Source organism: Alexandromys fortis, unplaced genomic scaffold, assembly GCF_014885135.2.
Source record: "Alexandromys fortis isolate MF-2015 unplaced genomic scaffold, M_Fortis_MF-2015_v1.1 scaffold_261, whole genome shotgun sequence".
Lineage (NCBI taxonomy): Eukaryota > Metazoa > Chordata > Mammalia > Rodentia > Cricetidae > Alexandromys > Alexandromys fortis.
The window spans coordinates 82174-104057 of NW_026068144.1; the positions used below are offsets into that span (position 1 = coordinate 82174).

The window sequence follows — 21884 nt, forward strand, 5'->3', positions numbered from 1 at the left end:
TTTCTTAGGTACTTAAAGAAAACACAAGACAGTCTTCACATACTACATGGCATCACTACTATTACCATGCTTTTTTCATGGGTGTTTGTAGACAATACAAAGAAACAGCAAATGCATAATAAAACATCATTGAGTGGATGTATAGAGCATCTAGTACAATACAACTAAGAAATTGTTCTTAAAACTACGATTTTCCAGTTTCCTAGAGGGAGATCTTTACACAGAGGGTCTCTCTATACTCTCCTTGGATGAACACCCCATTAGTTGTTTTAACTTAAAAGGTAAATAAACATTTACATCCTAGCATACTAATCTCTAGTGAGCCTTGTTAGCGTACTATTCATTATGAGGGTGTTTTAGAGGCACCACCCCTTAGCTAAATTCTCCTTTGTGTGACTTACTAACCCCTAAGCATTGGTAAACCCTTCCTACCCACAAGTCTACTCTTCTATATTAAAGCTTACTATGGAGTGTTACCCAGTTCATAAGATGACATTTACAACCTCCACAAAATTAGCTGCGAATGAATCTTACTCTTAAATGTCAAATGCAAAGTGCAAAACTTTTGGAAGATACTTGATAAATTAGACCTAACTGAGTTTGGCAACCTGCCCGGGCCTTAGGAGTTTTCTCTAAGGCCCTGATGTATAGAGCAAAAACAGATCTTCTCCAAAACCTAGAATTTGTTGGGAGAGCTGTTCATGGTATGGAACCAGGCCTCTGGGAAGGGGCTGTTTCAGATCCTGATTATGCAACCCTTTTCATACATGGGGCAGTGGTTTTTGGTTACAGAGGCACTGTGTACTTTGTTTATAATGTTCTTGAGATACCCTGTGTTCCTTCTATGTAATATTGTCTGAATTTGTCCACTTCCTTTTAAAACTGAATTGATTGGTTTATATTAACCTGAAACTTGCTGTTGTAAATGGCTGAAATCTGCATCCAGTCTAGGATAGGTTTGGGTTAAGTGTGAGAGCCAGGATCAGGAACCCTTGTGCTGGGTCCCTTCAATTCTCCAGGCCCCTCGGGACAAGTATTCTTGTCACTCAGGCCTCATTAGCCAATCATGGTCTCCAACAGATCTGTCAGTCATATGGGAGGGTTCTTCCGGGCACCAGGCTTCTGGCTTAGAGCCACTGCTGAAGAAAGCGGAAGTTGTCCGGTGTGCTGAGGAAGGCGGAAGTTGTCTTGGGTGCTGTGCTGGGGTCTCCGCCGGGGGAAAGCTGTGGGCAGGCAGTTCCGGCAAGTCCGGCAGCGCACCATGGTGAGTGAGGGGCTGCCGTCCCCAGACAGGCAGGGGCGGTCAGCCATGGTGAGCGACCTGAGCGGCCTCCGGAGTCATGGGAGCCGCTGTGATGGGTCCTACCACGGCTCGGTCGGGGCCAGCGGCCAGCTGCAGAGTTAAACGTGGTCCCACCTGGTCCTGCACGGTCCTGCGTGTCCTCCGTGATCCTTGTAATTCCTTGGGCTGGGTGGAAGCCTGTGAATAACTTCACTCCGCGGGCTGAGTTTGCGCGCGTTATTGGGAGCGGGACTGTGCTTAGAAACATCCTTGACGTCACTGTGAAATCCCGGCTCCTGTCGTGCGTGTATTGTCTCTGTGGAAGACAGATTTGCCAAACTCGGAGAGCTCTGATCTCTCTAGTACCTTCCAGAAGTTCTGCACTTTTAACATTGAATGTTTAGGTGCACAAAATTATTCCTTATTCCTTCTGGAATAATTTTGCGGAACTTGTAAAGTGTCTCCTGTGTAGAGTAGCACGCCACTGCTAAACTGTGATGTAGAAGAGTAGAGTTGGTGGTCGTTGTTGTGTGTGAGCATCAGTGGAGTGGGGTTTGCCTGAAACCACAGAGGCAGGAGAGGGAAGTGCTACAGAGCCATAGCCCACCTTTATGATGCCCTGCACTTCCAAAGAGCGCTCCAGAGCATGGGGCTGTTTGGAAGAGAGACCAGTACTTGGAAGGTCAGAAATATAACAGTTTCGGGGTCACTTTGAATCATCTTTGTGAGTTTTGTTGAAATCTTTGTTTATTTGCTTTCTATACAGCTCACCCGTAGGCAGCGTTGGTCAGGTTCACTGTCTTCCTAGCTGTGTTTCCTGAGGTCTTTTGAAGAAAACTTGACTGTCCTTTTGTCCTTTTGTTCTTGGCTTTTCCCCTCCACTCATATTCTTCACACATTTTTGTTTGGTTTAAATTTGTGGTAAGCACAGAAGTCACATTGTATTAGTGTATTTACTATTTCTTCATAGTTCCATTGAAAATCCTCAAGTCTTCCACATGGAGTGTGGCTTTCAGGTTTCCTGTTAAAAATCTTTGGGAATTTCGTTGGATTATTAAACTTATACTTCAAATTGAGCATACCCAATGTCCTTTTGAAAAAGTCATGTGGATGGTAATGTTCGCAGGGATGTAAAGGGATAAAGGATACTGTCGTGCAGAATCACTCACTCAGCAAACTGCAGTGAGAGCGAATCCGACACCTGTGTGAGAAGATGCACGAAGCCAGAAGAGGAGGATAGGATAGGTCAGTGCACAGAATTCATAGTAATAATCACAGGAGAGGACTGTAGGATAGGTCAGTGCACAGACTTCATAGCAATAACCACAGAAGAGACTGTAGGATAGGTCAGTGCACAGACTTCATAGTAATAATCGCATAAACGGTATCCCACTAAGTTTGGTTTATTTGAGAAAACTAAGAGTGAAAATCAAACATGCTCCAGAATTGAACAGTGGATCTGAGTGTGACACGGGACTGTGTAGTAGCATGTGAAATAGGTTGGGATTTCCCACAGATAGCAGTTAAAATCTGTAGCATGATTAATAAGAACCCAGAGACAGAAATTAGGGTTCAACCTGAAGGTCAGAAAAGCAAAACAGTCAGCCACTGGCTCTTACTTCTATCTCTGTCCGAAATAGTGATCCTGCCTCCAGGAATCTCAGAATGAGACTGACTGAGAGCTGTATCCTCCTGTCTTATATTCCTCTCTCTGGTGCTGGGAATAAAGGAGTGCACCAGTACCACCCAATTTCTATGTTAAATTAGTGTGGCTACTGGGATTAAAGATGTGTGGTACCATTGCCTGGTCCGTAAGACTGATCAGTGCGGCTGTTTTACTCTCTGAACTTCAGGCAAACTTTATTTATTAAAATACAAATGAAATATCACTCAAAAATCAGTTAAAGCCATGTTATGCTGTTATAGTTGATTAAAAAAAATTACACTTATTATTGTACGTATTTTGATGCATTTGGCCATATTACCTACACCCAAGCCACCTCATCACAAACATCAGAGTAAACTGTGTTCCCCAGACATTCTTGTTCTGTATGTGTGTTTACAGGATACAGAGTTCTCATAAAATGACAGAATTACTCCAGACCCAGCAATCTTCTCAGTGTATCTTATCAAGGACTTACTCTGACAGCACTTAATTACAGCTTAGGCAGTGTCAACCCATTTCTTTTTCCCATCCTATTTTATTCTTCAGTGTACTCTCATTTGTCAGATGGATGTGAGAGCCCAGCCATCTTGTCTGCACTACAGGTAGCAGTAGAAAATGAAGGGCAGAAAGAACAGAGAATCTAGCTGAGGCAATAATCACTTTCATAGGGTTTTTCTGACAGGTCCTTTATACAAGTCTTCCACTTGCTTTTTTAGAGTTACCCCAACATGCTTGATAATATTTGAAGCTATTGTGAAGGGTGCTGTTTCTCTGATTTGTTTTTCAGCCTATTATCATTTATATATAAGGGTTTCTGGTTTTTTTTTTTTCTGTTGAGTTAATCTTGTATTCAGTCACTTTGCTGTGTTTATTGACTGTAGAGTTTAGCAGTTGAATTTGTATGGTCATGTGTGTGTATATATGTATATGTGTATAAATGTATAGATGCATACACACATATGCTATATGTATATGCATATATATGCTATCATATCATCTGCAAATAATGATTCTTTGACTTCTTCCTTTTCAAATTATATCCCCTTGATCTTCTTCAGTTGTCTTTTTGCTCTAGTGAGAACTTCAAGTACTATATTGAAGAGATGTGGAGAGAGTGGACCGCCTTACCTGTTCCTGATTTTAGTGAAATTGGTTTGAGGTTCTCTCCATTTAATTTGATGTTGGCTGTAGGCTTGCTGTAAATTTCCTTTCTTATGTTTATGTATGTCCCTTGTATGCCAAATCTCTCCGAGACTTTTGTCATGAATGAGTGTTGTGTTTTGTCAAAGGCTCGTTCAGTGTCTAATGCGATGATCCTGTGCTTTTTTTCCTTTCAATTTATTTATATGGTGGATTACATTTACTGATTTTCATATGCTGAGCCATCTCTAATCCTATTGTTCTGTTCCTGTTCTGGAGCAACCAAAAATCAGGTCTGGGTTAACAGTGTGGTAAGTCTCCAGACAACCTACCTGATCTTCTGGCACGCATGAGATGTGACTGAGCAATGGGTATCTGGGATACAGAGATGAGGCAAGTGGGGATGGTCTGAGGGATTCACAGGTGGTGTGAACAGGGTGAGAGGAAGGTACCCTTGGTTTTCTGTTCCATTTCTATGGGCAACTGTGAGAATTGTGTCTGCGGTAGCAGATAGTGGGATAGGTCTTTGTGCGGCCTACCTAGTCTTCTAGCAGGCATGTCTCTGGTTGAGCAGGGCTGTCAGCCCAAGATGGGGTCTGGGACACAGAGAGGGGGAAGGAAGGGAAGGGCAATCTTTAATTTCTTTCTTTTATTAGAAAATGTTATGAAACAGAGCAGAATGAACCTTGGTTCAGGTTCAAAGAGCCCCACAGCGGGTGAGAGCCATGGAGACAGAGCTTACTTTGGAAGTTTTATTGGGGAAAGGGGACAGAGTAGGGAAGAGAGAGAGAGAGAGAGAGAGAGAGAGAGAGAGAGAGAGAGAGAGAGAGAGAGAGAAGAGAAGAGAAGAGAAGAGAAGAGAAGAGAAGAGAAGAGAAGAGAAGAGAAGAGAAGAGAGAAAGGGAGCACACAGAGCAGCCTCATATGGGAAAGAGAGAGAGAGGTGCAGAGAGCTAGAGAGAAAGATGCAAAGAGGCAGAAAGCTATGGAAAGAGATGAATGAGAGAGAAGAGAAAGAGTAGGAGGAAGTGGGGGAGTTCCTCCTTTTAAAGTGATGGGGCGCAGTTATGTGCACAGAGATCACACTAGGTCAGGGTACTGCCTGCCATGCGCACAGGGTGACACACTCTGCCAGGTCCCCAAGGGGCAGGGGCAGGTGTGCCTGATGCTAATATTCCTCCCTTTTGTTTATTAAAAAAAAAAGAGAGAGAGGAGTTAGGCGTAGCAGGTTAGGGGAATGAGGGTGCAGAGTTCTCGAGACCACTTCCTTCTGATTTGTGGGTGTTGAAATCTTGGGGGATGTGAGAAAGCAGGGAAGCTTGCCACGCCCTGGAGTATCTGGTTGCCTGATTGCTGTCCAGGCTCCATGGACCTGGCAGGGTGCTGGCAGAGCAGATGACAAGGTTAATTTAGGGAAGAAAATTTCCTTAGGTGCTGGTTATTGAGGGAGGGGGATTGCAAGACCAGGGAAAACTGGAATGGTACTTATCTGGAGTGAATCTGCCTTGTTTGGGTGGATCCAAGTCGACTCCCCAGAGCTTACAAGAATACTTTGAGTTTGTGAAAACATAAGTTTAGACCTATAAGCATTCTCACTGTTTATAATCGGTACTGATATTTACATTGTAGAAAAGGATGGTGTACTCACATAGTGGTAGTACTCAGCCAGGTTAATGGCTTATCAGGATTTTGGCAATTAATGTTAAGACTGGGAACTTTTGGAGTCTTAGTATAACAGTGTCATAGTGAGAGAGAAATCTGGAACATACTGCATTCTTTTTAATGTCTTGAATTGTTTTATCAGCACTTAAGCCTTTTCATCCTCAGACCTTTATAATTTGTTTGTACACAGCTTATTAACTCGCATTTGCACACCTTAAAACACCTTCTTAGACCCTAAAACATTCTTAGATCCTCATATCTTAGGCTTTTCTATCTTTCCATAAGTGAACCTTAAAGCACCTGTTCCTTCCCCATCATGATGGCGTCACCTTAACACTCAGGTTGGTTGCTGAGGGCAGTCACTGCAAAGTTCCTTTAAACAAAGGTATGGTAAGAAGTCATCTTGACACTTGTTTTGTGAGTTTATCTCTTTTCTGAGTCTGGTAATGATGTGGATTGTGTCTGGACTTAGTATTAGCTCTAGGAGAGTGAGGCCTGTGACCTGAATTTCACACCGAGAACTTCGAAGGCAGTTGAAACCTTGCTTGCTGCTGTTAAGCTGGCAGGGCTACTAGTCATCAAATAGCATCAGAGTTCTGAGGAGGATAAACTTTACCCAGAGACTTACTTGCTTGACAGCCACCTCAGGTCCTCCATGGTTGTTGAGGGCAGCAGTCTCACAGCAGCGTTCTTCTTCAGCTGGCGAGGCGGGCTTGTAAGGCCCTAGATGGTCACATAGGCTTCTCCTCATGGGAGGACCTGCTTACCTTTGTCTAGGCAACTTGAGGCAGTTGAGTTTTCAGTGTCCTGATGCCCACAGTCGGAGCAGCAGTTGAAGTGAAAGGCAGTTTTCCCCCCAGTGGCTAAGCGTGCTGTCACTTATGAAGCAAGTTATGGGTGGAGGTTCTTCTGTACCCATTTGTCTTCTTTGGAGGAAATAGGGGTGCTTGCAGGAGTAGTCCTGACTCTCCATTACAAAAAAACCTTTTTAATTAAACATTTTAAATGCCATATTCTGCAGATCTCTGAGCATTTGAGGACTGACTTTCTATTGGGTATATCTGAGTAGACAAACTTTGTCTTTAGTTACTTGTTTTAAGCGTAGTTCTGAAAACATATAGGGGACTAGTTAGGGCTTAGCCCTATAGTTAATTATATCAGTACTTAGCATGACTACAATTAAAGAGCTTGATCATTTATTCCTTATCAACCTGAATAGATTTTATAACCTTAAATTTTTATCAACGTATAGATTATATTTTAGGCCAGATATATAGTATGGTGTAACTGATCTAATCATATATTTTATCATCATACAAAAGTACATACCAATCTCAGATATTTGAGACTTGTTGCTTTCTTAGCTTAGAAGGAGATACAAGGAACAGAGAGCTCATTGGGACTAAGAAGTTTACTCTTTAACTTTAGTAAACGATGTTTTTCTAAACAATAGTTATTGGCACACATAAGAGCAGTTGAATTTAAATTTCATACATAAACACACAGTGTTGGAGCTAGCTTACATTTTCACATAAAAGTTAAATCCAAGTCACGTGTGTGTGTGTGTGCGCGCACATCCACAGACCCTCCCCCTACACACACACACACACATCTTTTTGTTCTTACTAAAAATGGCAGTTGTCCACATGGTCAGCCTTAGTAGAGATAGCTGTTAGGTCATCTGATCGTATACTGAAACCTTTTATCTGAAACTCTACAAAGGAACTCTACAAAGGAGACAAATGTCAAAGCAATTCTCAGTCACAGAAACTTTCAGTTTTCTAACTTCTACAACCAAGTTTTGCATAGACTTTGAACAACTGATGGACTTTCTTTGGACCACCAGCTCCAAAATAATGGCATAGGGACTTCTTATTATGAAAGCTTGGCCTTAACTTAGACTTGTTCCCAACTTGCTCTTGAAACTCAGATTAATCCATTCATTTCTATTAATCTATGTTCTGCCATGTGGCTTGTTACCTCGCCTCCATACTGTAATCTCTGCCTCTCAGATTCTGTCCTAGAGTTCCCATCTCTGCCCGGAAGTCCCACCTATCCTCTTCAGCTCTTTATTAAAGAAATCAGAAGTTGCCTTGGCAGAGACATACCTTCACAGTGTACAAAAAGATTATCCCATAACATTGAACCGTTTAGGAAGAACTCAGGTAAGATTTACATACTGCAAACAAAAGGTAGTTCACACAAAAGGAGACAGTCACAAAAGGGAGATCAAAGCCCAGGGGCTAACACTCCAGAATCTAGCCGGCTGCCATGATCTGCAAGAACTCTGTTTACGCCCACCCATGTGCAAGCTCTTTGCTACTGAGACATTTCTCCTTGTTGTTTATTTGTGATCAACATTTACATTGCTAACATTTTATCTGTCCATTTTTAACTGTCTAATCATGTATTCCCTTTTAATAACTTTTTATTAATGCTGCAGTTTAAACTGGGGCACTTCAGGTTTCTAGAAAATTAATACAGAGCTGTATAAATCTTTAGAAACTTCAGTAAAAATCTCTCAGTTCTTTCTTTTTGTTTGATTGATTGATTTTTGCAGGGTGATAGAGTCTTAATATATACCTTTGGCTATCTTGGGACTCTTTGCTTAGACCATACTGGCACCCAACTCAATGAGATACACCTTCTTCTACTTCCTGAGTGTTGGGATTAAAGGCATGAGACATTACACCCAATTTTTTCATCTTTTTTTTTCTAGTTAGTAATTGGTCATACAGTGTTTCTGGTGTGTACTCAGTACTGTTGATCTGTTTGCTTGTCTCTCTCTTATTAAGTCTGGTATAATTAGTGTATTTCTCGTGCAAGGCTATATCCCATTCAAAGGGTGCAGAAATGACAGGGGTGGACCTCCTAAGGTTCCTTCTAAAGTGACTTGGTGATTACAGTTAAAATTCTGTGTAATGGAATAAAGTGTGGGAAGCACCAGAATTATATGACTCTATTGTAAAAGAAGTACACATTTGCAATGCTGTTTGTATCACACTTTCTTTTGTACACGTGCATGGGATATTTTAGAATGCAGTGACCTATGATGATGTGCATGTTGACTTCACCCGGGAAGAGTGGGCTTTGCTGGATCCCTCCCAGAAGAATCTCTACAAGGACGTGATGCTGGAGACCTACAGGAATCTCACTGCTATAGGTATGAATTTTGCTTCACTTTTTAAAATAAGGGGGCAACTGCTTCTTGGATATTGGTGCTCTTCTGCAATTTTTATTGAGAAAGAGGAAAGATGAGGTGAATAAATCAGTTAGAGTTCTAAAGTTCAATGAAGATAATTAAATGTTTCATAATTTCCAATAATAGACATTTTCTGTACTATATTTTAGGCTACAATTCGGGAGACCATTATATTGAAGAACCTTGTCAAACTTCTAGAAGAAATGGAAGGTAATTTTCATGTGCAAGTGGATACAAATGTAACTCTTTAAGAAATTGTAATGTGAACTGGAAGTTTTAAGGCAAAGCAGCTGTGTAAATAAGCACTTGAGTGTAGTGATGATTATTAAATTATCACAACCATGTGCCTCAATGTCAGGGAACTAATTTGTGTTTACAGGTCATTCTTATATGAAGAAGACAAGGAAACAATGCCTTAACAGAGATCACCTTACATGGCCCCATGTAAAGTCCCAATCCATTTAATTTCATACCACTTCAGTATTCCAAAAGGTATACACAATGAGAAGGTGATAAATATATGTCCAAAATCTTATAATAAGCAAATAGTACATGGAAAAGCTGGTGTTACCCATATACACAAATATATGGGAGTTGTTGGGACTTTGCTGAGTTCAGTGAGAGAGGCAGTTTATGAGCTTCAAGACGATTATTGTGGAGCACCTTAACTTCTGTACCACAGGCCTATGAGGAACCAAAAGACAAACGATGTGAATGCAATGTGGAAACCTTTCATTAGTTATTCTTTCATTACTTGATATTTCATATGTCGCTCTGCAGACAAGCCATGTGAGACGTAAAGAAGCAATATCCCCTCTATACAGTAGTCCTTGCTTGGAGTAGACTTGTTGAATGAAATACACGTTTATAATTCATTGGTTTTTCCAGCTCCATTGGGACTATATCAGCAAACTAACACTATAAGATAGCCTATGAGTATTAGAAATGTGGAAATCTTCTGTGTGTCCTAGTTTGCTATGCAAATGTGGTATGATTCACACTATTGGAAAACTTACTGATGCAACCAGTGTGACAAACTTCCAACTTTTCCAGTTCTCTTCAACTGTCTGGAAAACTCATATAAACGATGTATAAATGTGAGCCATGTAATAAAGGCTCTTACCATCACAGGTATCTTCAAAGATGCAAAACAACCTTTAGTGAAGGGGAATACTGTGAGTGTAAACAAAGTGATAAAACCCTAAGATCTGATTTGGCTTTACAATAAGACCAAATTCTAAAATTAATTCATTCAGGTAGAAAGATTCATGAGTGTAATATATTCAATAAAGCTTTTACATGTACCAATTATTTTTGCAGGCATGAAGGAAATCATACTGGAGTGAAATCCTGTGAATATACTCAAAGTGATAAAGCCGTTGCATATGACAGTCATCTTCAAAGACATGAAAGAATTCCTACTGGAGAAAAACGCAATCAATGTAGTCAGTGTGGTAAAGCCTTTGCACATCACAGTTATCTCCGAATACATAAAAGAACACACACTGGAGAGAAACCCTGTGAATGTAAGCAATGTGGTAAAACCTTTGCACATCTCAGTAGTCTCCAAAGACATAAAAAAACACATACTGGAGAGAAACCCTACAGATGTAATCAGTGTGATAAGGCCTTTTCACAACCCACTAGTCTCCAAATACATATAAGAACGCATACTGGAGAGAAGCCCTATGTATGTTATCAATGTGGTAAAGCCTTTTCACAACACAATAGTCTCCGAGTACATAAAAGAACGCATACGGGAGAGAAACCCTACAAATGTAATGAATGTGGTGAAGGCTTTGCACGTCACAGTCATCTTCAGAAGCATGAAAGAATGCATACTGGAGAGAAACCCTATGAATGTCTTCAGCATGATGAAGCCTGTGCACATTTCTATACTCTTCAGCATCATGAAAGAATTCATACTGGAGAGAAACCCTATGAATGTACTCAATGTGGTAAAACCTTTGCACATAACAGGCATCTCCGAATGCATAAAAGAACACATTCTGGAGAGAAAACCTGCAAATGTAATCAATGTGGTAAAGCCTTTGCACATAAGAGTTATCTCCGAATGCATAAAAGAACACATTCGGGAGAGAAACCTTATGAATGCACTGAATGTGGTAAAACCTTTGCATATCATAGTTATCTCCGAATACATGAAAGAACACATACTGGAGAGAAACCCTACGAATGTACTGAATGTGGTAAAGCTTTTGCACGGCACACTAGTCTCCAAATACATAAAAAAACACACACTGGAGAGAAACCATATGCATGTAATCAATGTGATAAAGCCTTTGCACATCACAATTACCTCCGAATACATAAAAGAACACATACTGGAGAGAAACCCTATGAATGTGCTCAATGTAGTAAAACCTTTGCACATCACAGTAGCCTTCAAATACATAAAAGAACACATACTGGAGGAGACTCTATGAATGCAAGCAATGTAGTGAAGCCTTTGCATGTAACAGTACTCTTTCAAGTCATGGGAAATAATCATGTTGGAGAGAATCCCTAAACATGTAGTCAGTGTGCAAAGTCTTTGCACTTTGTGGTATTCTTCATTCAAGAGGAGAACCTTTAGTGTATAATCAATCTTTTAAAGTCTTTGCACATCACAGTTGTCTTTGAGAACCTGAAAAAACTCATATCAAAGGATTTGGTAAAATCTTTAGCCAGCATTCTTATGTTCAGTTATACAAGATTATTTATTCTGGAGAAAAAAAAAGTCTGACAGTTGTCGAAAGTCTGTTCAAGCTTATGATGTCCCTCTTTATTTTGTTTGTACCTGTAAACTCATATGGACAAAAGCCTTATGAATTTAAATAATAAGGTAACCCTTTTAGATTTTACACTTCGGTTCAATAACATGAAGTAGCTCATGTAGGTGTAAAACCTAATGGGTGTGATTGTTCTGTGCCCTCCAAGTCTTCCATTTTTCCTTTTTTGGGCAACTACATGTAGCTTTCAGTGACAGCATCCTGGAGGTTCCCACTCTGTGGTCACCACACGAGCCTTAGCTCCTCAGTCTCTCTCCTGCCATCTCTGTAACGTGCCTGCCTGGTAGGAGTAAGGGTATTCTAAAGATAGAAACATCTTTTCTGTCTCCCCTGTTGGCTAGCAGCTAGTGAAACAGTGCACCCCTTGAGATCCCCATGAGTCTCACTGTGGTCAAAGACTGAGACCTCCAGAAGGAAACTCTGCTGAAGACACATTTGCCCCTTATCTGAATACCTTGCATTAGAGAAAGCTGAGAATTGGGAGGGATTTGGGGATGGAAAAAAATTATAGGGCTTTGTTAGATTTCTTAGTTGCCTTCTAACTAAGGATGAATTGATTACCTTATATCTTCATAACTGTTCCAAACTCATCATACTGAATAAATACCATGTTTTAATAATTCAATCATTTGCATTTTTCTATTGTTTGTTTATGTGTCTATTTTAACAAATAACCATACTGTGATTCCCTGTCTGGCCCGGAACTCACTCTGTAGACTAGGCTGTCTTAGGACATCAGAGAGATCTGCCCACATTGCCTCCAGAGTGTCTGCATTACAGGTGGGCACATGCTGTGGTCCACAGGATTGATTATACAGTGAGAATACAGCTGACAAAATCATTAGGCTGGCCCACCAGGATCACACATTCCAGTGGAGTAAACCAATTTGTAGAGCTTGGAGGATACCTGCCTTTTGAATAGTCACTGCCATTTCTGTAAAACCTTGTGAAGCCATAGCTCTCTTTTCTGTAGTGGGACTCATCCCCAAAAACCCCAGCAGTATGTTAATCAATTGTTGGGCATAACTTCATCATGTACTGTTGTACCGGATGACTTTTCATTTTTCTGTATAATATTGATATATAGAATATAATGCCTTGTATTCTTAAAAAGGCCCCATAGAAAGGAAATTTTCACTTGGGGGTTAGCTGGAATAAAGCCACCACTTGGCCCAGACGCTCTGTATTTTACACTAAGTAACCTCAGTTTTCCCTTTGATCTAGCCACCTTAGATGTTATCTCTAGGGTTGAGAGTGAACCTTTAATCAGCTAACATTTAGGTGAAAATGTTAATGCATCCCGCACAGTAAGCTGGTTGCGGTGGTTACCACACTGCTGTATTCCCAGCCACAGCCAGAATGGAAGTGCTTAGAAAGTGCACAGCACTGCCGTGTTTTTTCCCCCTTTTTTCTACATTTATCAGTCACAAACTTCTAGCTTAACTAACCACACAAATGTAGTTAAAACTCAAACCCCCTCTCCCTCCTCTTAGAAATCGCAGCCCCGCCCTCTGTTTACCCTTTTCAGATATGCCCAGGCGCTTCACGCCACGTCTCTTCTGAGATTCTAAGTAAGATTACAGACACCCACTTTGTCGCCTTATCTGTCTTCTTGGCCCCCGAAAAAATGCACACCTGGTATCCTTGGTAGTGCCAGAGAATTGTTTCTGTGTGGGTGTATAAACCTTGTGAGAAAGAGAAGAATAAATGGGACACGAGGAGAAGAGGACGTGTGTGAGCTGACTCACTCCTTTGACCCCAGATCCCATTAGCCAACTCCCGCTTGCAAGTGCCCTTTCTGAGGCCCTTCACAACTTGATATCCTAGTTCTCTTAATTGTCTTAGTGAGGATGAGTCACTGAGCCTAGATGGTTTGGGTAGCCAGGACACAGGCTTTGGCCCTAACTCCAGTACCAGAAGAAGGCTCCCATTAAATGCACCCCTCCTACTTTAGAGTCCACTGTCTTCCAACTGTGAGCAATGATTTTCTTTATCATTGAGTCTGCTATAACTCAGGGACTGGGCAGATTTTGAAATCCAGGCTTACAGATATAAGAGCTTTCTGAATACAGGTAAGTGTACCTGCTCATTTCACTCATCCCGTTACCCTAATGACTCAGTGAGTGCAGTTGAAGCCACCTAAGCCACGCATGGTGGCACAGGCCTGTGATTATGGTACTTAGAAAGTGGAGACAGGAATTTCAGGATTTCAAGTCATTGAAGTTGAAAATGGTGGGAGGCCCAAGAACTAAGGGAGATAATGATTAGTTTTAGCCAGTGTCCATAGTCTTTACTGCAGCTCCAGAACTTCAGGGTCCTGGCACCAGCAAGCATACACTGAGGTATTTACACCCCAGGTTTTCTAATTATAATGTTTCCTGTCCAAGGCAGCCCAGTTCACTTCAGGGTCAGACTCCTGTTGCACCTTAAACAGTGGAATTTTTCTCCAAGGGGAGGAATTAGATTCAGGCAGGGATGAGCTCCCCAATTGCAGATCCAATGCAATGTATTCAGTCCTGAACCATATACATACAACCAACAGAAATAGACTCAGCAAGTTTTATTCATGTATTTTTACATGGAGAGAAGACAAGGGGGAAAGTGATGTAATATATTTTAATTAAAGTGTATAAAATATTTTTTAATAAAGTAGCTAGAGAGACAGCTTAGCAGTTAAGAGCCCTGGGTGTTGTGGAGGACACAGGTTCCAGTCCCAGAACCAACCTGGTTGCTAAAGATGGTTACTCCAGTCTAAAGGTATCTGGTGCCCTCTTCTGGCCTGTGTAGGTACTGTACACAGACACTTGTAGGGAAACACATGTATACAAACCACAAAAATAAAGCTTAGAAACAGAATTCTCTACAGTGATGTCACAGCCCAAGACAGCAGGCAAAGCTAGTTAAAATGAACTTCTTTTCGTACATGTGGCCTTTCTCGGAGCCAGCCTGCTCAGAAGCAAAGGCTGAGACTAGAGTCGCTCAGCAGGACTGTTCATCTAAGAACCTCATGCACGGTGCTTGCAGGTGTGTTCCTTGATGTTTTCTGTATCTGTGTTCTCTGCCCTTTGTACGTGTAAGAATTAAAGGCAATGATACATCTTTTTAAATCTGTTGATAATATCTTTTAAATGTAGATCATATTATATGATTAAAAGATTTCTTCTGTAATGGATCTGGCTATCCTCTAGACTTGCAATCTTCTGTCTTTATTTAAATTGTTCAGTGTACAACCTGGGGCCTGAATCTAAAAGAGACAAATGCAAATTTTATTCTAGTTTGGCTCCTCTTTTAGTATTAGCCAGATGCATTCTATTGTTAAAGAGATTTTTATTAATCTTTTAAGAGTGTGGATTAGTCAGACAGTTGTGGTGCACACCTTTAATTCCAGCCCTTGGGAGGCAGAGGCAGGCAAATTTCTGTGAATTTGAGGCCAACCTGTGATGTGTTATTCCCCTCTGTATGCTGTAAATATGTTTTATTACCATTGGTTAATGGTACTTAAAGCTACTTTGGGCCTGTGGCATGGTAGGATAGAGCTAGGCGGGAAAATGAAACTGGGAGAAAGAATGTGGAGTCAGAGAGTCACCATGTAGCTGCCGAAGGAGACAGATGGCCTGGAACCTTACCAGTAAACCATGACCCTCCTAGTAAAATACAAAATAATAGAAATTGGTTAATTCAAGATGTAAGAGCTAGCTAGGAATAAGCTAGAATCATTGGCCAAACAGTGTTGTAATTAATATAGTTTCTGTATAATTATTTTGGATCTTGGCAGTCAGGAACAAATGAGCAGTCTCCGCCTGGTTTAAAACGTGAGTTCTAGGACAGGCTCCAAAACTACACAGAGAAACTCTTATCTAGAAAAAAAATCAATCAATCAACCCCCCCAAACAAACAGAGTGTGGACTAATTTCTATCTGGGAAGGCATATTAATTCTAGAACTGCACATCCAGTGTTTTAGAAAAATGTTTGAGACAAGTTCTCTTATGTTTACTCATGTGGCCTTGATCCCCTTCAGATACTCTCTAGGGCCATGACCTCACTGTCCTATTGATTAAATCTACTAAATTATTAATGCCCTGTACCACCACTGTGTTTTAAAATTACTCATTTGAATCATGTAGTAAACTGTCCATTGCAGTAACTGGAAAAGGATAAAGGATTTGCATGAGGATCATGGTATTTGTCTTCAGACTAGAATAGGAGGAATAGTTTGTTGTCTACACCACAGTGGGAAACAGGGTAGGCTATTAGTTGATGGAGTCATCATGAAAAAGGACCTGTTTGTGGCAGGTGAGTGATTTGTAATTTATCAACATGCATTTATTCATATCATGTGAATGAAGCCAGGCTAGATTGGTGGGTTTACAATTTGGGGAGGTTAGCTTGAACCAATGAATAGTGATTTTCCAATGAGGGGGCTCTCCTTTGCAGATATATACAGTCTAGGTTGGCACAGTTAAGTCAGCTCAGTGGGTTGAGTAAAAGGCCATTGGCTGGAACTGTGTGTGTCAATGTACAGATCTCAATGGCTAACATTGCATAAAAGGGCAAGGCCAAACATTATTTTATTATTGCCATTCCCTCTACCAGAGAATGGTGTGCTCTTTTTCAAAGTCAATAGAGCTATTGCTTTTTCAATAATATTTATCTTTTTTAAAAAGTCAATTGTTACTCTAATCTCTTACATGTTTTTATTCTCAAATATTTTCTAGTCATTAATTTCTGTTTTTCTCGGGTGCTGTTGATTTTATCTGTTTAGAGCAGTTTCTCCCATAGCCCAGGCTTGTCCCACACTATGTAATTAAGAATTGATTTGAACATTTAATCTTGCCTCTGCTGCTCAGGGATGGGAATAGTTCTGCCACTCCTTCTTGTCTGGGCCTTGACTGGTGTGTGAAAAGGAAAAATAGATCAATGAATGAGAGTCCTCTAACCTCTCTGGCTTTTATTGAGAAGTTCTAAATGCAGAGAAACCTGTGTAAGAATCGAGTACACTGCTGGGCTTTAAAGCTGGTGTAGTGTGGCGCAGAAAGGGAAGGGCATGAAGAAGGACAAAAGCTTTCCTGTTTTTTTTTTTTTGAGGGGTGCAATGAACTTTATTGATGGTATTCAAGAGAGTAGGGCTCCCTAAGCCCCCTCCTGCTATTCTGGGGGTCTGGGATGGAAACTGTGAGAGAGATGCTCAGTGTCAAGGGTTAGTTAGGACAAGGACTGCTCAGCAGCCGAGGACCTCTCTCTTGCTGTGTCCTTGCTGGGATGGGTGGTCCAGGGCGGGCTTCTTACTCCTTGGAGGCCATGTAGGCCATGAGGTCCACCACTCTGTTGCTGTAGCCGAATTCATTGTCGTACCAGGAAATGAGCTTTACAAAGTTGTCATTGAGAGCAATGCCAGCCCCAGCATCGAAGGTGGAAGAATGGGAGTCACTGTTAAAGTCACAGGAGACGACCTGGTCCTCAGTGTAGCCCAGGATGCCCTTTAGTGGGCCCTCGGATGCCTGCTTCACCACCTTCTTGATGTCGTCATACTTGGCAGCTTTCTCCAGGCGGCATGTCAGATCGACGACGGACACATTGGGGGTAGGAACGCAGAAGGCCATGCCCGTGAGCTTCCCGTTCAGCTCTGGGATGACTTTGCCCACAGCCTTGGCAGCGCCAGTGGACGCAGGGATGATGTTCTGGGCAGCGCCACGGCCGTCTCGCCACAGCTTCCCAGAGGGGCCATCCACAGTCTTCTGGGTGGCCGTGATGGCATGGACTGTGGTCATGAGTCCTTCCACGATGCCAAAGTTGTCATGGATGACCTTGGCCAAGGGGGCTAAGCAGTTGGTGGTGCAGGAAGCGTTGCTGACAATCTTGAGGGAATTGTCATATTTGTCATGGTTCACACCCATCACAAACATGGGGGCATCGGCAGAAGGGGCGGAGATGATGACCCTCTTGGCCCCACCCTTCAAGTGGGCCCCAGCCTTCTCCATGGTGGTGAAGACACCAGTAGACTCCACAACATACTCGGCGCCGGCATCCCCCCATTTGATGTTGGCGGGATCTCGCTCCTGGAAGATGGTGATGGCCTTCCCGTTGATGACAAGCTTCCCATTCTCAGCCTTAACTGTGCCTTTGAACTTGCCATGGGTGGAGTCATACTGGAACATGTAGACCATGTAGTTGAGGTCAATGAAAGGGTCATTGATGGCAACAACATCCACTTTGCCAGAAGTGAAGGCAGCCCTGGTAACCAGGCGTCCAATACGGCCAAATCCGTTCACTCCGACCTTCACCATCGTGTCTCTGGAACGAGGCTGGCACTGCATGAAAAGAAGCGGCTGTCTCTAGAACAGGGAGGAGCAGAGAGCTAAGCTTTCCTGTTTTGACAGCGTTAGGTATGAATACTGAGGTAATCAAAGATTAATTGATAAGTGTCCTAACTGGCCACAGACCAGGAAATAAAAAATATGGGTAAAGAACTAAACTTATCATGAAACCAAATTACTGTAATTACTCTAGTTCAACCATACTAGAAGGTCTGGGTAAAATGTGTGGTCCTGCCTAACAGGACTATATTTTCCAGTGAATGATGTACAGCCTTAGAGAAAAGGCTTGAGTAATATTTGGTGTGCTCTCATATAAATCCCTAGTCTCTGGAGCACATGGTCATAAAGCCTGTTTCAACTTTTTATTGTAAGTTTTGGGATTAAAATCACATCATTTCCACCGTCTCTGTTCTGGGATACTTTGATTGCACTGTGACCAACTCCTGAGACTTGCCAATAATGTTAAACCTTGAATCATATGTTGGAGCCAGCAACTAGCTGACCAAAATTAGCCATAGAGAAGTCAGAAATCTGGATAGAGAGGGGGCACAGGAATGAAAGGATTAGGAATGAAGTTTTAGCTTGCTCCTGGTTCTGGGACAAGGGAAGAGATGTTTCTCTTGCATTGTCTCTGGCCAGAAAGAGCTATCAGCTAGTTCCTACTCAGCCTCTCTGAGTTAGCAGGTTTTTAACTCCAGCCTTTGACTCTTGAGTCTTCTTAATAAATAAAATGATAGATACTTAATTTAAATGTACATGAGGCGGCTGCGACAGAGTCTGGACCATGAAACCAGAAGCTCCAGCAGGCTGTTGCTTGAGTGGCTGGTGGGATGCTGAGGGGCCATGGGGTTGCAGACAATACAATATTAGTAGATTCATTTCCACGACAGCTAGGGCTGTTACACAGAGAAACTCTGATCTGAAAAAAATAAAATAAAATAAAAATCAGAACATTCTTGTGCACCCTCTAAGTTGGCAGAAAAACATTATGTAGTGCTTCAAAGCATGGCAGTCACTTGGACGAAGAAATCTTGCCACTTGGTGCCTCTGCAGTCACCCCGTGTCTAAGCCAAAATGCAGGACTATAGAACATGGGTCTCTGATGGTGGCGCTGTTGCTGTGGATAAACCAAGAAGTCGGCAGATTTGGTGAGACACTTGGGAAGTCCTGAAAGAGAGAGTAACTAATATTAGAGAGAAAATTTTTTCCCATGCTAAAAATTGGACATGTTACAATGCAGGGAGTTAGGGCCCTGTATAATGTTTGTATGGATGGTTTGCAAATGGAAAAAAATAAATGACAGGATAAGACACTTAGCTGGGGTTGGCATAACACTGATTGTAATTACTTTCAGTGTCGTAAATGAGGTGGCTGAAAGAAAATCCCCCCAAAGGGAGTGGCACTATTAGGAGGAAGTATGTCACTGTGGTGGTGGGCCTTGATCTCTCTTTCTCACGCTTCCCTCAGTGTGACTATCAGCTGACCTCTTGTTGCCTGCAAGACAGCATTCTCAGCTCCAGCACCATGTCTGCCTGCACACTGCCATGCTCCCCTCATGATGATAATGGACTGAACTTCTGAAACTGTAAGCTAGCCACCCTCAATTAAATGTTTTCCTTATAAGTGTGGCCATAGTCCTGGTGTTTCTTCACAGCAATTGTAACCCTACCTAAGATATCAATTCATATTTTATCCTTAAAAGGTGGTTTGATGACTTCCCCCAAAAAAATGAAAAATTGACTTAGAATGACTTACTAATGAAAAGAAAAAAATGACTGATACGATAGAACCCTTAGAATGAAATAATAAAAATTTGACTAATAAGGTAAAAGTTTTAGAAGGGCTTACTATTGATAAGATACAAGCTTTAGAAAGGCCTACTAATGAAAATAAGGAAAATACTCAGATACAGACAAAGGAATTTAGAGCAAAACCTATCATACCATTGCATTATGAAACAGAAAAGGAGCAACTTAAGGTTAGTAGAAAATCCACCTTAGTTTATCCAGTTACTTTACAAGAAGGACCACTATATGATAAGCATCCTCAAGGCTATGCAGAAATTTATTGGAATCCTGTAGAAATGTTGGATTATTTGAGATTTAAGGACGCAGTCATTTCATATGGTATGCATTTACCCTTTGTGAAGCAGATGTTGAATTCATGAAAAATTGGGAACAGAATTATTCCACACTGGAAAGATTTTGCTACAGCAATATGGGAAGTTATTCCTCAGTTACAATGTAAAACGTGGTGGAGAGAGGAAGCTGGGGGTCATAGAATGACGAAGTAGGACTAGAAGTATTGAAATTTCCCTAGGCCAGTGAGAATTTTCTCGGTTAGGGCCATAATGGTAATTTGCAAAGATAGTTTACTCTTAATGATCACACCTTGGTTCTATGAAATACAGCAGCTTTGAATGCTTGGGGCAGGGTTAGCTGTAAATAGAATCTCAGATCCAGAAGTTAGACAAATGTTAATTCAATCTTTGACTTTTGAAAATGCTAATTCATAATGCAAAAGTGTGATTAGGCCTTTAAACTTAAAATTAGTATCAATAGTTGAACGGATCCAAAGTACAGCTGACATTTGGTCTCACACTTACTTGAATAGGAGAAGTGATGTCTAAAAATTTTCTATAATGGAATATCAACAGTCAGGACACCTGGTGATGGTCATCCTTTGTAAGTAGGCACAGCTGATCATAGGAAGGTGCCAATTGTTTCTTAAAATAGTGCTGAGCAACAGCAATTAAATAAAAGAAAACTGAATTGACACTGTGTAAGATAATGTAAGAAATAAGTATTTCCTAGGTACAAAGCTTAGAGAAAACACAAGACAGTCTTTATGCAAAACATGGCATCAATACTATAACCATGCTTTTGGTTTTTAATGGGTGGATGTAGGTGATATAATAAAACAGGAAATACATAAGAAAACCAACCTGAGATAGATGTGTACAGCATCCTCAACAACACAACTGAGAAGGCCCTCTTCAGCATGTGCTGCCCAGTTTACTACAGAGACAGATTTACTCAGAATCCAGTCAGCACTTTTTACCACAGACAAGTGACCAATAGGAGCATACATAAATGTCCTAGTATCCTAATCTTTAACAGACCTGGTTAACGCACTACTTATCTTTGGGCTATTTTAGAGGCAGTCCTCCCTTAGTTAAATTCTCCTTTGTGTGACTTTATGCATTGGTAAATCATTTATATCCACAATTCTACTCTTCTACATCACAACTTAGTAGTTGAGTGCTACTCAACTTGAAATGTCATTTACAACCTCCACAAAATTAACTGCGAATGAATCTTACTCATAAACGTCAAAAGCATAGTGCAGGACTTCCAGAAACTAAGAAACTTGATAAACTAGGCCTCTCTGCCTAGGCCTGGTGAGGTTTCCTTAAGGTACTGACGTATAGACCGAAAACAGAGTTCCTCTAAATCTGGGAGTATGATTTGGAGAGCTGGTAAAAGTCTGGGATTTTGCTGACCTTCCCTGTCACCTGGTACCCTGTTCCTTTAAGAGACAAACCTCCCATTCTCAACCTCCCTTCCCTTCCACCAAGGCAAGTGGATCCCCTGCCTCCTCTCCTTGTGCTTGCTCTCTTCCAGTCCCTCTTCTGAAGTAATTTCTGCCTTCCTACCCCCCTTCTTACCCCTTCTCTCCTTCTGCCCCTCCTTTCCCCCTTCATAACCCATTAGATAAGCTCCCTACCCAAACTCTCAGATCCCGACAACCCAACTCTTTCCATACAGGGGGCTGTGCTTACCAGTCCCAAGGCCGCGCTGTACTTTATTTACAATGTTCTTAAGA

General features: G+C 41.5%; 2 protein-coding genes across 2 annotated transcripts; one reads left to right on the plus strand and one right to left on the minus strand.

Moving 5' to 3' along the window:
* The first annotated feature begins 1128 nt into the window (after positions 1–1128).
* Positions 1129–11789, plus strand: LOC126491332 (zinc finger protein 431-like). Its single transcript, XM_050126895.1, has 4 exons — positions 1129–1264; positions 8787–8913; positions 9102–9162; positions 10273–11789. The coding sequence occupies exons 1-4, from the start codon at positions 1262–1264 to the stop codon at positions 11480–11482; spliced, it is 1401 nt and encodes a 466-aa protein (XP_049982852.1). The 5' UTR covers positions 1129–1261; the 3' UTR covers positions 11483–11789.
* Positions 11790–16930: 5141 nt separating this feature from the next.
* On the minus strand, positions 16931–18062 carry LOC126491336 (glyceraldehyde-3-phosphate dehydrogenase-like). Its single transcript, XM_050126903.1, has one exon. It carries the CDS (start codon positions 18057–18059, stop codon positions 17028–17030), a length of 1032 nt encoding a protein of 343 aa, XP_049982860.1. The 5' UTR covers positions 18060–18062; the 3' UTR covers positions 16931–17027.
* Positions 18063–21884: the final 3822 nt, after the last annotated feature.